Source organism: Lygodium microphyllum, chromosome 24 (assembly GCF_053477565.2).
Source record: "Lygodium microphyllum isolate KBCC chromosome 24, Lygodium_microphyllum_v1.1.10, whole genome shotgun sequence".
NCBI classification, from domain to species: Eukaryota; Viridiplantae; Streptophyta; class Polypodiopsida; order Schizaeales; family Lygodiaceae; genus Lygodium; species Lygodium microphyllum.
Window position 1 is genome coordinate 85,391,573 of NC_141158.1, and position 16,062 is coordinate 85,407,634.

A 16,062-nucleotide genomic window follows, 5' to 3' on the forward strand; every position below is an offset into this window, starting at 1 on the left:
CATGTTGAAGCAGTGGCGCCCAATTTCTTTGATGGGTTCTATGTATAAAATCTTTTCCAAAGTTATGGCGAATCGCCTCCATAAGCATCTTCCTGCCATTGTGCATCCTCTCCAATATGGTTTCATTAAGGGCAGAAACATTTTGCACAATGTATTAAATGCGCAACTGGCGATTGATTATGCAAGGCATTCAAATCAAGAGGTCGTACTGGTTCAATTGGACCTGGAAAACGCTTTTGATTATCTGGACTGGTCTTTCATTGCAGAACTTATGTCTGCTATGGGCTTTGGTGCCCGGATGTCTCGTCTGATCTTCACTATTAATGTTGCAGCGTCTTCACGAGTCATGTTGAATGGAGGCATTACCAAGCCAATTGTCCTTGCCCGCTCTGTCAGACAGGGCTGCCCTTTGAGTCCTCTCTTCTTTGCCCTTGCGACTCATCCGGTTCTTTCGATGTTATCTCATATGGCAACCTCTTCTCAGTTGGCTGGATTGTTGCTTCCCTCTGGACAGCACTTCATTGGTCAATCCTTGGCTGATGACAGTTTTATGATTCTCCGGGCAGACAAAGATAACCTTCACAAAGCATTAGATGTTTGGGCTCGCTTTGGTCAGGCTTCTAGTCTTCGCATCAACGCTTTGAAATCGGCCATTCTCAGCTGCACGGAGTCGGATTTGCAGTCACTGGACTGGCAAGGAATGGTTGTCCCCCGTGGCTCCATTGTCAGGCATCTTGGGTACCCTTTGGGTGTTGATGTTCCCCCAAAGCAGCTACTACAGTGGATCTCACAGAAACTGGCGGCTAAGTTTCTGTATTGGAAGTCTCAAGCTTGGCCCTTCCATGTTCGCCTAAAAGTAGCCCAGACAATTATATTGCCAATGCTTACATATTTCTTGCCATTGCTACCTTGGACTACTACTACACTGAATGATCTTACTAAGTCTATTCGTTTCATGTTATGGAAGAAGGATTCCTTGCATGCAGGTATTTCTTGGGTTTCTCGGTCGCATGCATGCACCCCAAAACGCATGGGTGGAGGGGCCATTTTAGATGCCCAGACTCATATGCTGGCACTCCGCTGGTCTCTTTTCCGCCCCATGTGCTCGGATTATCATCCTTGGGTCATCATAGCCCGCTATTTTCTTGAGGATCACGGGCTTCTACATGGTAATACCCAAATTCGCAGTTCTTGGTAGCATGTTCTTAATGCCGATTCTCGGTTTTCCAGTTCTTCCTCATCTTTGCTTGCCCATTTGGTGTGTTCCTGGAGACTAGTCCTCCGGAAGTCTCAGTGGCATCCAGCGAAGGATCGTTTAGCCACTAATTCTTTTCAATTGGAACTGTTGGCAGTCTCGCGGTTAATTTCGTGGGACGGTAAACTTGAGCTTCGACCGCAATTCAACCGCATGGCACGTTTGGGCTTAACCTCGGTTGCGGACGCCACCCTTGCCAGTCGCAATGTGTTGATGTCGTTTCGTATAGCCGGGAGGCTTTTCAGGATCCCTCGTGGATACAGGTATTTATGGGAACAGCTTTTGATGGTGCTTCAGAGCAGACAACCCTTTCCTGCCCTTGCTATGGATCGTCCCTGGCAGGACTGGGACTTTGCAGGCAGACTGGCTTTAGAAAAGGCTTCAACTAACCGGGTGTATCATCTTCTGATTCAGGATCATCGATGGCTGGTTACTAAAGCTAATACTCGATGGGGATTGCATAAATCCCGGTCATGGTGGAGGGTAACTGTGATGGAGGGCTGGTTAAATAAGACACCATTCAAATATAAGGTCTTTCTTTGGAGGGTGATGATTGGTGGTCTTCCGCTTGCTTCAGCTCTTTCCAAGCGCCGAATCTCCAACGGCAATTGTTTCTTTTGCACCACCACTGTGGAATCCGCCAGTCATCGTTTTATTTCTTGCCCCCTTGCTCAGAAAATCTGGTCATTCTTGTCAGCCGTCTGGCGAGCGGTGGTTGGCTTCTCGCTACGCCCGTTTGATTGGGTTTTTGCGCAGCCCAAATATCACTCACCGACACAGCCACATATGAAGATCTTGTTTCACTTTCTTCGATATTGGGGCTGTTGGCACAACTGGACCATTCGGAATGCTTTCCTTTTTGATTCCGCTTATAATGTTCAGCGGCATATTGCTAGGCTTAAAGGTCTCTTGTATTGGCAGATAGATCTTCTCCGGCACTCTGACATACTTTCTCGGGAGGACTTACGTCCCTGGCATATGGCAATTTCCTCAGCGCCTTTGCCATGATTTTGTAACCCCTTGGCCGTCTGGTTCTTGTAAAGAGTCAATGTGTACGCACGATGGGGTAGAGCCATCGTGTATCTTGTAATCATGTAAACTTTTCGTAATTAATACAATTACCTTTTACGAAAAGAGAGAGAGAGAGAGAGAGAGAGAGAGAGAGAGAGAGAGAGAGAGAGAGAGAGAGAGACCAATAGCTGGAAGCGATGACGGAGAGAATCGATGCCCTGCGCCTTGCCTAACATCGTCCCGCTGATTCGTGCTGGGTCCGTTCTACCCGGCGTCTCATTGCGCCCCACTTCTGCCTTCCCGTCAATACCCCGTCACCCCCTGCTGCTTGCGGAACGTGACCCGCCGTCCCCTGGAGCCCCGTTTCCTGTGCGAGACAACCGCCTTTGCTTGGATGTTTCGCCTCCTGCGCCTACTGCCGGACCATCCCGTCGCGACGTCAGACACTCGTCTGTTGAGCCTTGCTGCGGACTCCCACGGCTTTCACCCGCCCTGTTGATCTGGGGCTCACCTGCTCGAGTCCGTTCCCTTCTGCACCGGCGCCCAGTTGCGGCCCTGTGGCTGAAACCCTGTGGTGCCCTAGTTTTGCAGGTACCTGCAGTGCCCTGACACTGTGCACCGCATGTGCCTGATCCCTCGGTGCCTGCCCCGTTGACTGCTTTGCGTCAGTGTGCAGGCCTGCCGCAGCCGCATGTAAGCCTCACCTGTGGTTGACCCGTTGTCCGACACCCCGGTTCATCTGCGCGTGTTGGTCCGGTTCTCTGTTGCAGTCCGGTTGCTGCATCCGGGTGGTGCACTGATTTTGCAGTCCCGCCTCTGATCAGAGAGAAGCATGGCTGGCCTGGATATGGCTTTTATTGAACAAACGGTAGCCGCTCTTGGTCCGGATTCTGATGTAGAGGAACCGGAGGTTATGGTGTCGTGTACAGAGGAGATGCCGCCTGCTCCTGACTTTCAGCCTGTGGGTAAACGCTCCAAGCCTACGCCCGAAGAGATAATCGGTCATCAGGATTGTTCGTATGCTCAGGTGGCCTCTGATTCTGTGGAATTCCCAGGAAATTGACTAGGAGCATTTGCTGGAATTTGCCAATATGTTGCTTGGCGATTATGTCCAGCATAATCATGAAGCTTTTTCTGATGCGGGTGGATCCGAAAACGGTCCTGCGCTCTTTTTCAGTGTTTTATGACCGTGCAGTTATACTCTTCTTCACTGGCAAGATCCCAGTGCTTTCCCATATTCGCCAGTGGTTGCACCATTTACTGCAAGGGGAGTGTGTTGAGGAGATTTTTGTTGGACCTCAAGGCTTTTATGAGGTTCTGCTGAACTCGGACAAGCATCGGACTGAGCTCCTGTCCAAACTACCATTATTCTTTGATCGCTGCTTGGTTCATGTTGTGCCATGGCACCCTATAGCAGACTTTCAGCGCCTGCTTCAACGTGAATGCCGGGTGTGGGTTGAGGTGGAAAATTGCCCGGCTGTTTATTGGCCATTGTTAAAGGATGCCATGGCCGTTGTGGGAACGGTCCTGGTCCCCCCAAGCCTAAGGGCAATGAATAGAAACCATTTGTGTATGTTATGGGACACTACCAGGAAGAGGCCTGCGTGGCTGCACCTTACTTGCTCTGGCATGCATCCTTTACATTTTCGCTTGAAATGGGGTATCTTTGCAGGACACTGCTTTTTGTGTGGTAAATTGGGACACTTTATGGCCGAATGCCCAGAGAGGCAACCGTCTTCCAATAATGTGCATGTTGTGCCGCCCAGGGATGACATGGTGCTTGATGCTCCCTCACAGGAGGAAACCCAGCCATCTAGTGTTTTGGATAAAGGTAAACAACAGGTTTTGGGTTTGGATTCTCGTAACAATGAATGGATAGAGGCACATCCCAAAAAAGGTAAGAAGTTGGATGCTGCTTTGCTGGATTCTGGGCCTGCTGTGTCAAAGGCTTCAATGCGCACGTATATGCGCAGGAAAGAAATGTCCTCTTCACAGCATGTTGCACGTACTATGGCTCCTTCTGCTCCCCGTAATCAGTCTACGAGGAAAGTATATACAGACGGGCCCAAGGGCCCGCCTGCTAAGTTGGCATTTGATTCCAAAGGCAATGTGATTACACCCTGGGATCGTCGCTATCCCCGCGCAACCCCTAAGACAGTGGATATCCCATCTACTTCTAAAGCTGGTCGGCCGAATTCTTTTGCAGTCTTAGCCGATTTTCTGGATGATGGTGTCCTTGACATTTTAGCAGACAAGGTGAAATCGAGGCAAGCGGTGCCTCCTTCCTGATTTTTCTTTTTTCAGATATATGAAGATAGCCACGTGGAATGTGCAAGGCATTTGTTCTCGCCATAAGCAACATCCCATGTGGACTGTCTTGCATGAGAATCAGTGGGATGCCTTGTGTGCAGTGGAGCACAAGAGTCACGATGATGCAGGAAGAGTGGTGGATTGCCATGGTTTTCGCTTATTTTATGCAGGGACACATGGTGTGCATTATTCTGGAGTGCTTATGATTGTCCATGAGAAATATCAGCCTATTCTTATTAAAAATGATGTGTAGGGCCGCTTTGTGGTAATTGAAATTTTATTTGAAGGAGAGATCTTATGGTTGCTGGGCCTCTATGCTCCGAATGAACCTTTATCTCGCCGGGATCTTTGGAAGACTTTGCAGAGCTCCATGTCACTTGGCAGAAGGGGTTTCGTGATGGGAGATTTCAATATGTGTGTTGACTCTTCCCAGTCCACTTCCGGGCATTCGGTGATGGATGCTCCGGAAAGCCGGGCGTGGAATGCCTTTGCTCTTGCGGCTCTTAAGCAAGATCTATGGTCTTGGTTACATCTGTCCTCTCCAGGGTTTACTTTTCATTCAGCGTAGTATGCATCTACATGGTCGCGGTTGCAAGGAATGTACATCATGCAGGATGATGACTTTCTTCCTGAGATGCTGGAAATAAAAGTATTGCAGCAATATGCCTTGTCCGACCATTTCCCTCTCCAACTTGAGATACTGGCACAACCTATTGCACCTTTTATGCAGTTGTTGGATAGACTTCCTTTACGTTTCAACTCTTCTTATTTGAAGCATTCAATCTTTCAGGGCTATATGCAGCAATTGATTGAGAGATTTTTATTGGACTTTGCCTCTGAGGGCACAGTTTCTTTTGAATGACTGGTCTCTAATGTGCAACGGGTCGCTCGCCAGTATGGGATACATCATGCCTCTCTTTGTCGGCGGCGTCGCCATGCAGCGGAAGGCTTACTGGCTTTGGTTCGTTCGCTTCTGGTGGATACCCCAGATGATGATTTTCTATTATCACTGGCGCAACGTTTGGCCGATCTTATTAAAGAATTTCAGTTGAAATCCTATCAGTAGGCCAAATTACACAATTTGACTGATAATTTGCAAGATAATGCTTGCCAGACTCATAAGTTCTTTCGCGCCTTGCATGCTTCTCCTGCTCGAGAAAATATGACAAGACTTCAGGATTCAGAAGGTCGCATGGTTACTGATCCGCACACCATTGTCGAGATGTGCAGGAATTATTTTCGGGATCTTCTTGGTTCTTCTTCTTCGCCTTCTGACCAGGTTACGTATGCACGTTCAGTTTTCTATGATTTGGTCCGCCATCAGGTTCCACTTGATATGCGAGCTACCTTGGAGGCAGATATTTGTGAGGAGGAGGTTATGGATGTTTTGTTGCATCTGCCCAAGGATAAAAGCCCTGGCTGGGATGGCCTCACCAATGAATTCTTTGAGTGCTCGGTTACGCAACTGGTGAAGCCATTGGTGGCTATGTTTCAGCAGGTCTGGGAAACAGGGGTCATGCCTTCCTCATGGAAAGAAGGCATTATCAAATTGCTTCCAAAGGTTCCTTCGCCGTCAATGTTGCAACAATGGAGACCAATTTCATTGATGGGCTCGATGTATAAAATCTTTTCCAAAGTCCTAGCGAATAGGCTCCACAAGCACCTTCCAGCTATTGTGCATCCTCTTCAATATGGTTTCATTAAGGGACGCAACATTCTGGATAATATCTTAAATGTGCAAATGGCCATTGACTATGCAAGGCACTCTAGCCAGGAAGTGGTATTGATTCAGTTGGATCTGGAAAAGGCCTTTGACTCTTTAGATTGGTCTTTCATTGCTGAACTTATGTCCGCTATGGGTTTTGGGGCGCGGATGTCCCGATTGATCTACACAATTAGTGCTGAGGCTTCTTCGTGTGTTATGATCAATGGTGGGGTTACAGAGCCATTTGTCCTTGCACGCGCAGTGAGACAGGGTTGCCCTTTGAGTCCTCTCTTCTTTGCCCTGGCGACTCACCCGGTTCTTTCAATGTTATCTTCAATGGCAGCTTCTGATCAGCTGGCCGGTTTGTCTCTTCCTTTGGGGCAGCACTTCATTAGCCAATCTTTGGTTGATGATAGCTTTATGATTTTGCGTACAGACAAGGACAACATTCGCAAGGCATTAGATGTTTGGATACTCTTTGGTCATGCTTCGGGTCTTCGCATCAATGCCTTCAAATCAGCCATTCTCAGCTGCACGGAGTCGGATTTACAGTCATTGGGTTGGCAGGGTCAGGTTGTTCCCCGTGGCTCCAGGCACCTTGGGTACCCATTGGGTGTTGATGTTCGGCCAAAGCAGCTACTGGAGTGGATTTCACAGAAACTGGCAACTAAGTTTATGTATTGGAAGTCGCAAGCGTGGCCCTTTCATGTCCGCCTCAAAGTGGTGCAAACAATTATGTTGCCAATGCTCACATATTTCTTGCCATTGCTGCCCTGGACTCCTACTACTTTGAAGGCTCTCACGCGCCCTATTCGTTTCATGTTATGGAAGAAGGATTCCTTGCATGCAGGTATTTCGTGGATTTCGTGGTCACATACATGTACCCCCAAACGCTTGGGTGGTGGGGCTATTTTGGATGCTGAAACTCATATGCTGGCCCTTCATTGGTCACTTTTTCGCGCTATGTGCGTGGATCATCACCCATGGACCATTATAGCCCGTCATTTTCTGGAGGATAGCTGGCTTCGACATGGCAATACACAAGTTCGGGGCTCCTGGTGGCATGTCCTTAATGCAGACTCTCGGTTTTCCAGCCCCTCCTCTCTATTATTACATTTGGTCGGCTCCTAGAAAGCGGTGCTCCAAAAGGCGAGCTGGCATCCAGCGGAGGACCGCTTGCATGCTAACTCCTTTCAACTGGAATTGTTGGCAGTCTCAAGATTACTTTCGTGGGAAGACAAACATGAGCTTAGACCAAGATTTAATCGCATGGCCCGCTTGGGTGTGACTTCATTTGCGGATGCCACCCTTGCCACTCGTAATGTCTTCGCATCCTTTCGTACTGCCAAGAGATTGTTCAGGATCCCGCGCGAATACCGTGATTTATGGGAACAGCTTTTGTTGGTGCTTCGGGGCAGGCAACCCTTTCCTGCCCTGGCGGTGGATCGTCCTTGGTAGGACTCGGACCTTGCAGGCCGGTTGAGTCTGGAAAAGGCCTCTGCTAATGAGGTGTATCATCTTCTCATTAAAGATCATCAATGGCTGGGTGTGAAAGCTAATTCTGTATGGGGTTTGCGGAAATCTCAGTCATGGTGGAAGGCAACGGTGATGGAGGGCTGGTTGAATAAGACACCGTTTAAATGCAAGGTCTTTCTTTGGCGGGTGATGATTGGTGGTCTTCCTCTTGCCTCGGCCCTCTCCAAGCGTCGAATCTCGAATGGAAATTGTTTCTTCTGTACCACTACTGTGGAATTGGCCCGGCATCGATTTATTTCTTGCCCGCTGGCCAAGAGGATCTGGTCGCTCTTGTCACAGGTTTGGCGTACAGTGGTGGGGCCCTCGCTTACCCCGTTCGATTGGGTTTTTGTGCGACCAAAATACCCCACACCGCCACAGTTGCATATGAAAATCTTGTTTCACTTCTTCAGATTCTGGGGATGTTGGCACAATTGGACCAGTCGGAATGCCTTTCTTTTTTATTCTGCCTCTAATGTACCAAAACACATTGCCCGGCTTAAAGGTCTCTTGCATTGGCAGATAGATCTCATTCGACACTCGGACTTGCTCCCTCGCGAGGACTTGCTTACCTGGCATATGGCAATTTCCTCTGCGTCTTTGCCATCGCGTGTGTAACTTTTGTGTGGCTTAGTACTGGGATCTTACATGTCGGCTTAGAGCCCTCGTGTATCTTGTAATCATGAAAACTTGTACTCTTTTTTCGTAATTAATACAATTACCTTTTACGAAAAAAGAAAAAAGAGAGACCAATAGGAGATTTCCTCTCTAACAGTTGATGAAGCATTAGAAGGTTGAACTGAGCAGAGGAATGCATAAGAAAACATAATATCTTCATGTAGTACTTCAAATGGTGATTCCTCTCTAGTAACAAATGTTGAAGAGGCAGGTGGGAAGTAGTGTACCGCAACATATAGATCCCTCGGATGCCCTATCCTTAGCCTTACCCACATGTATCTAGCATGCACATCTTGTGACACCACGTGAATCATGTGTTGGAGGCTCTCACGATAAAGAATAGCCACCCCTCCTGACCCCCTGGTTTCTCTTGGTCTATGGCGTTGAGGTCTGTAATGCTCTCCCATTTGTATCCCTTAATATCTGGTAATCTAGAATTTGTACACTGATGTGTCTTTGTATACATAGCCATATCTATCCCACGAAAAGTATCCTCAAAATAATGTGCATCGAGTCTCATTGAACCATTACAATTCCAAAGGGACATCTTTAACGTCTCATAGGCCTTGTATCACCATTGTGATCTCCGTTCTGCTATGATTACTTTGCCATCTCTATACACAGCATACTTGCCTTCTTTACGTGCCTCCAACACTTTTGGCATGCAAGCCCTTCTGTGCTCTAACTATGCGGGTGTGAGATCCTCATCGAGGTAAATCTTTTCACCCTTCAAAGCCTTTCTTTTTGATAAGAAGGCCCTTTTGCTATCCATGTCTCCAAATTTCAGCATGAGGATCCAACCTCATTGGTCATTTGGATCACCTATCCTCCAAGCATCCATAGTGCATGTCTCGTCTGCACCCATCTTAGCACAAATTGTTTTAGCGTCCTCTTGGGGGTTTCCTTTTTTAGCCCACCCCACCACACGTACATGCAATGCATGGAGTTTCCTCTTTGCTTCCTCCTCTAGTGTTGAGTTCATCATTTCTACTTTGTTCTGAGGCACCCCTTTGTTTCTTCTCACTACCTCAATCCATTGTGCATTTTCTTTCACTGTTTGCTAAACATTTTCTACTTTCTTTTAAGCTCCCTCTACCACATTCACCCATGTGTGCATGTCTTTTTTTAAACTTTCCACCTCTTTCTTTAATTCTGGTGCATTTAGCATTGCTGTTTGTGCATCCATTGTTGACTTGTATGTCACTAATTCATTCCTACATGACTCTAACTACCTTTTGAGTTCAGCAATCTCCATGTCCTTGGCTGCTATGAATGCATTTGTATCAGATTTCAATGCATCCATATCTACTTTCCAAGCGTCCCTTACGTTGTTCAAGTTATCTATCATATCCATTTGCAAGTCAGCCTTGATTTCTTTATATTTTGCATCATCCTAGCCGTTAGAGCATAATTTCCTATTTGCTTCTACAGCATCACTTAGTTCTTCCTTAAATGTCTCTTGCAATTTTTCATATATGTCTTTTTGCTTTGTATCCATGTCATTCATGACTTTTTGCTGCATGTTTCTACACACCCTCATGTATGCTTTCTGGTTTGCATCCGTTTTAGCATTCAATTCCTTTCCCCATGTTTCATGCATCGCATTCATGTCACTTGTCACCTTGTCAAACATTGGCATACATATTGCTACAATCTTAGCTCTTATGAGGGCTTTCATGTCATCCAAACCATTTGTTGCAATCAGCCTTTGCATCTTTGTCCATCACTCGACACTTGTGGGAGTGGCATTTCATGAGCTCTCCTTTTGTTTTGTCTATAGTAGAACTTTTTGTCCTTAGTGGGAGTCTTGTACCGCTCTTCTGATGCAGTGCCTCCTATGGTTGGCCCGATTGGTTGTGTATCAAGTTCAATCTCATGTCCACTGGTTTCTTTGTCAGTAGTCTCTAGCATCTCGCAGTTTAGGAAAGCCACTCAGTGTGCTTGCATTGACCTTGTAGACCCTTCCTAAACAATTGCAATACCTCTGCAACTTCCAAGGCAGCCAAAGTCTCCCTGTGCAGAGACGTGACTCTGCAGGATAGTGATTGTCTCTTTGCACAAAGACATGCCCTTGCAAAGCAACGCCTTTGCGTCAGCACCCGTCTCACGCCAGCGTCCAGTTGGGTAGTTGTCCTCACGCCAACGTCCAGTCGGCAAGTCAACGTCCTCATGTCGTCGTTCTCACACCAGCGTCCAGTCGGGCAGAGAGAGAGTAACGTCCACTAAGACCAAAGTCCACATTAGTCGCGTCAGGCGTCATTCGTCAATACATCCGTTAGTACAAGCGTCACATATCATCTGTTAGAGGGGCGTCATCCGCGAGAGAGAGAGAGAGAGAGAGAGAGAGAGAGAGAGAGTAAAGAAAGATATATTAAGGTCTACAAAAGGCCAATGTGGCCTATGAGACAAAAACCAATACATCTATATCCAATGTCATCTTATCATAGTTAAGCTAAAGTGAAGTAACATGAAATAAATAAATGTATCCTAATATGAGGCTAAGATCTACTAAAATCAAAATGAATCTAAAAATTGAAGAGCACACACACACACACACACACACACACACACACACACACACACACATATGATATCTAGCTAGAGTGGTCCATCTCTAAGAATCTCCATCGTGAAATGGTCTAGGGCCGCTCTACTAATGTGTTGAGGGGTGAGTCTCCTATGTCTCGCAATAATGGCTCTAATCCGATTATGATATAGGCCTCTTAGACATTGGCTAGGTGGTCGGGGTCGTCATGCTCTACAAAGTGCAATGGCCCGGTCTAATGTGACTCCACGGCACAATGTAGATATGGTTTGAATAGATGCGGATAGATATGCTAAGCTAGTGGTACTTATGAAATCAGATTTGTGAAAGAAGTCTGTCAATGGTCTTTGCTTGGGTCCTTCTAGGTGGGGTGGTCTCTTATTTTGTAAAAATGTTGTGCGGTGCCTCTGGAGCTCCAGGGGGAAAAGCCCTAAGCATCTCTAGTCCTTGTACTCCATGGCGTGCTAAAGAGGACCGAAACCATCACAGAAGAGACAATGGTATCTCCCTTATATATCATAGTAGACTATGTATCTACATATGTAGTGTTCCTCTATCTCTAGATCACCGAGCTGACATATCCTTTCCTCTGTTGTAATATCTATTCATCTTCCTATCTCGAACCGCAGCTAGTGGGAGGAGGTACGTATCTATCCAATAGCAGCTTGCATACCATGGGAGAGGTGTGTGTCTATGTATTGTGATCGAACAATGAATCCATCCTCCAAGAGGTGTGGAAAATGATCCCAGTAATGCTCCATCTTGAATCTTAGAGGGACAGGTAGATGAATCCAAGTTCTCCTTGTTTCCACTCTCAAAATGCCAACGCTAATGACTGAATTCATAGATTAGGTCGAGTAAGAGGGAGTTTAGGGAAATCCAAACTATAGTCAAATGGGGGGAACTAATTGATGTCTAGCCCATGTAGGCTCATCCATGTTGTCATTTGTCAGTACCAACAGTCTCTCCCCTTCCTGTGCTAACTTTTTGGAAGAGGCCAATGCCAATCTAGAGTATCTATGATGCGGGAGCTTCCATATCCTGTGTATGAATGTCATTGCTCTGAAGAGTGCCTCTACAACCATGGGCTTAGAAGGTTCTCAAACACTTTTGACTTATACCACATATACGTCACATGTTTTGTACGTCAAGCATGGCAAGCTTCACAACGTGGCATGCACAGAATAGATCCATGGATGAAGTCAAACGAATATTAGTAGATTCACGCACATGGAGCCACATTGACTCCACCTTTCCAAGCTTTGCAGGAAAGGTAGGAATCTTTGGCTTGGTCATACTATGGACAGTGTGAATCCATTCGGTCTCTACTCAACTTCTTATAGTGTGGCCTTTAGTCCTTGTAAACTACAATATCTTGCCATGGCTTTCTACGAAGAAAGGACACATGATCCCTAACTTGCTCATTCCTAGGTGCTACAAAGTTAAGAACATGGATGTCTACCTCCATCCATTAGTTGATGAGCTCGAGATTTTGTGGGAGAAGGGGGTCATTGTGGAAGACATGAGCAAGTATGATGATTGGAAGTCCGCTAATATATAAGCCATTCTCATGTGCACCATGCATGATTTTTTGGGATTCCGAGAGTGCTTAGGTAAGTGGGCTTCTATTCTCATTGTTGATATCTAACATGGCTCGTTCAAGTTTGTGTTGAGACTAGATAGGGGTATTGTGATAGGTCTGGTTACCTCAAGTTATCATGGATGTTCATTGTGTGGGCCACACTTAGACTCTCGAAGGTCACACACCATGAACAAGATGGTATATCAAGGACATGCCGCTTTCTTGCCGAAGGGTCATGAACTAAGGGAAGGTTTTCTTAGACACCATACTAGCTCTCTGTCTCTGTCATATTTGGGGGTATAGTATCCCAACATGACTGTGTAGGAATTTGTAGCCACCTGCCTCTCCACTTGAGAGCCCTATGCTATTGATCCATTGACTCTTCCATTAGAGGACCCTTGGGCATAGAAGAGTAGGGTCTTACAAAGTTAGGTTAGGTAATGCGCACACTCAAGGCTGCCATACCCTAACCTGGAGGATAAAAGCACTGCTAAATTGTCTGGTGAATAGATATTGATTTGATTCACTAACATCTACTCCAAGCAGTCTAGAAGCTTTGTCCTATTTGGCAGCCATAGTTTTCTCTATATCAATATTTCAGTACAAGGGCTGCAATAAAGCTTGGATATGGATGAAGTCTGTTGAATAGAGATGGGTGCACACAGCGATTTGCAGCTGAGAAGCATTATTATGAATTAGATGGGCCATTACATATTGGTACTTTGGAAATGGGTTGGCCTCACATCACTATTGGATGTCATGAAAATGTTGAACATACCACAAATTCGAGAAACTTGAGCTATCTGGATGAGTAATGAGATTAACAAGAAGCTGAAAATTAGGATAGAAAGAAGATATTGACATGACCTTAGCATACCCCACAAAAGGAAAAACCCCTCCAAGACTTCCTAAGAGAAAGCGGCCAATCACAAGTTTAGTAGGGTGACAGTTGACGGATGTATCCAGGACCAGTCGTGACACCATACCACTCCCATTTGGCCTCAATATCTAGACACACATCAATGATTTGCTAAGATATCATTTGCACCACTACAGTGACATGTTAAGAAATTATTTTACCAATTGGCTACCTAGATGAGGGATGTATCCAGGACCAGTCGTGACACCATACCACTCCCATTTGGCCTCAATATCTAGACACATCAATGATTTACTAAGATATCATTTGCACCACTACAATGACACATTAAGACATTATTTTACCTATTGGCTACCTAGAGAGTGAACACTTTACTTTTGTATTACCTAGGTTCAATGACTTTGGCGATGCATCAGACGATTTGTTAAGATAGCCTTTTTTATCACCATGGTGAGATACTACGACATTATCTCACGTATTGGCCACTCAAATGGACACTTTGAATTACAAAGCAAGGAACTTTTGCAAGTACACCCATTCATTACATTTGAACTGAGAAAATAAGAATGCGAGGACAAATGTAATTGAGGGCCAGCTGTGCAACACAGGTAAGGTGTCAGAGAACAGGCTCCTCTATCCCATGGAAGGCCTTGCATTTGAATGTGTGCCTGCTCTAACTGTGCATCATAATAACCATGCTTTCCTGCACACTGAAACTTCTACTAGAGAGGTTTATTGATTCTTACTGTTGATTTGATATGTGGATTAGATGCAAGAGAAAAATTACCTGCAGAAATAGTAAAAAAGAATGGTGATCCAGGAAAGCTTGTGGCATTATATGCAACCTCCATTGAGTAAGTTCCCACAACAGTGGCAATAAATCTTATGACTTCAGTTTTGTTTTCCATTTGAAGTGTTGGTAAAATATTTGCTGGAATGGAACTATTGTCAGTTCTCTTAAAAGAGACATTTAAAGGTAAAAAGTCTGTCAAGGTATTGTTATATGCATCCGCTAGGATAATACTCAATGAGATATTTTTCCCTGCCGTGAATCTACTTGCATTGATCCAGTTTGTTTTGCAGTCTAAAAGAGATAGGGGACCTGCATGAAAGAATAAATCACATGTTGAGGGTAGGATGTGGTGGCTAAAACGTTTAATACACCTTTTGATCATTCAGACTATTGTAACCGTGATTAATAGTTGTAGCTTGTGGGACAAACACAGTCAATTTGATGGAAAAATCTTCTTTTGCTAAGAAATCTTAATGTCAAACCATCACACTTAAACCTGCAAAGTAATAAAGCTATTCTATCCTAGAACGCTTGATAAGTGCAGTAATGAAGTATGATCAAACTTGAAAAGTATACAAGTTTCTAACTTCTCTGGGAACAGCTGATGGACACAGCAGATGCTAGGTCCTAGAGTGTACCATGCAAACACAACCTGGACTCTGATCAGGCAAGAGCCACACAATCATGGGTGGTTACGAGGTGACTCACATGATAGTAGGCATTGGTCCTTAATAAGCATGCCACAGGTAATGGACATTCACCATTCAGGAAGCCTTTGATTCACCTAGTGAAAATAATGATAACCAAGTTTCAGTATCAATGTTTCATGCATGTAAAAAGTTGGCTTGCTCAACTATATACAATGCAGATCTCACTATGAAGGAATCTCTGGTCTGATGCCCTTGAGAATGTAGTATGACTCTTTCTAGCATAAAAGGAAAAGCCTACTGAAAGCATTGAATCATGCCATCATTCAAGATCACCAGAGAGAACAATTTGTCCATTCAAGTTCCCTCTGTGAACTCCCCATTGCTAGTAACAAGACAATGGTTTACAAAAACACTAGGACTCACCCTCCTTGAGTTTCAGGAGCTTCTTGATGTGGATTTTGCTTATGACAGCAGTCTTTCTAAATGGGGATGAGAGTAACTTTATGGCCTTTCTAACAGTCATGGTGATATTTTACAAAACAACTAGTGTCCTAATTAATTGACACAAGTCCAATGGATTTTGGATATGCGACACTAGGCAGCTATTGTCGTGACCACATGAGGATTTCACATAGGTTTCCCATGGGACCACAGTGAGATATCTTAGATGCCATATGGGGATTGACATTACCTCGAAGCAACAGTTGGCACATCTTCTCTTGAGCGTTAGATAGAAGCTCTTTATTGGAGCTTGGCGAGACTCTCACAAGGAATGAGAGTAGTGGTCACTAACCATGTTCTTCGTGTGACCATGTGGTACATCACTTCCTATTGGGCATTATCCAAGTCAAGTGCCTTATCAAGAATTCTATTTTCTTAGGAGGAGATGGGTGTCTAGCTAGAGCAAAGGTGGCTTGGGATGTCATCATACAACCTCGATCTAGAGGAGGATTGGGGATCATAGACCTAGATAGCCAAAGTAAAGCCTTATTGGCTAAGCCCATTGTTAGGAGTTTGCTTCTAGGTGAGGAACCTTGGAAGAAACTTCTGATAGGGAGGCTTCAGCCTATGACACCTACACATGAGGACCATGGCAGCCCAACATTCACTGGATTTTTTGGGAGATCATGATTAAAGA

General features: G+C 45.3%; 1 protein-coding gene across 1 annotated transcript in view; it reads right to left on the reverse strand.

Moving 5' to 3' along the window:
* LOC148015316 (uncharacterized) overlaps positions 1-16,062 on the reverse strand; it is a 293,490-nt gene that overhangs the window by 203,129 nt on the left and 74,299 nt on the right. The window contains exon 12 of the mRNA XM_087664938.1: positions 14,269-14,583. Coding sequence (XP_087521064.1) covers positions 14,269-14,583 — 315 coding nt within the window. The remainder of the gene's footprint in view (positions 1-14,268; positions 14,584-16,062) is intronic.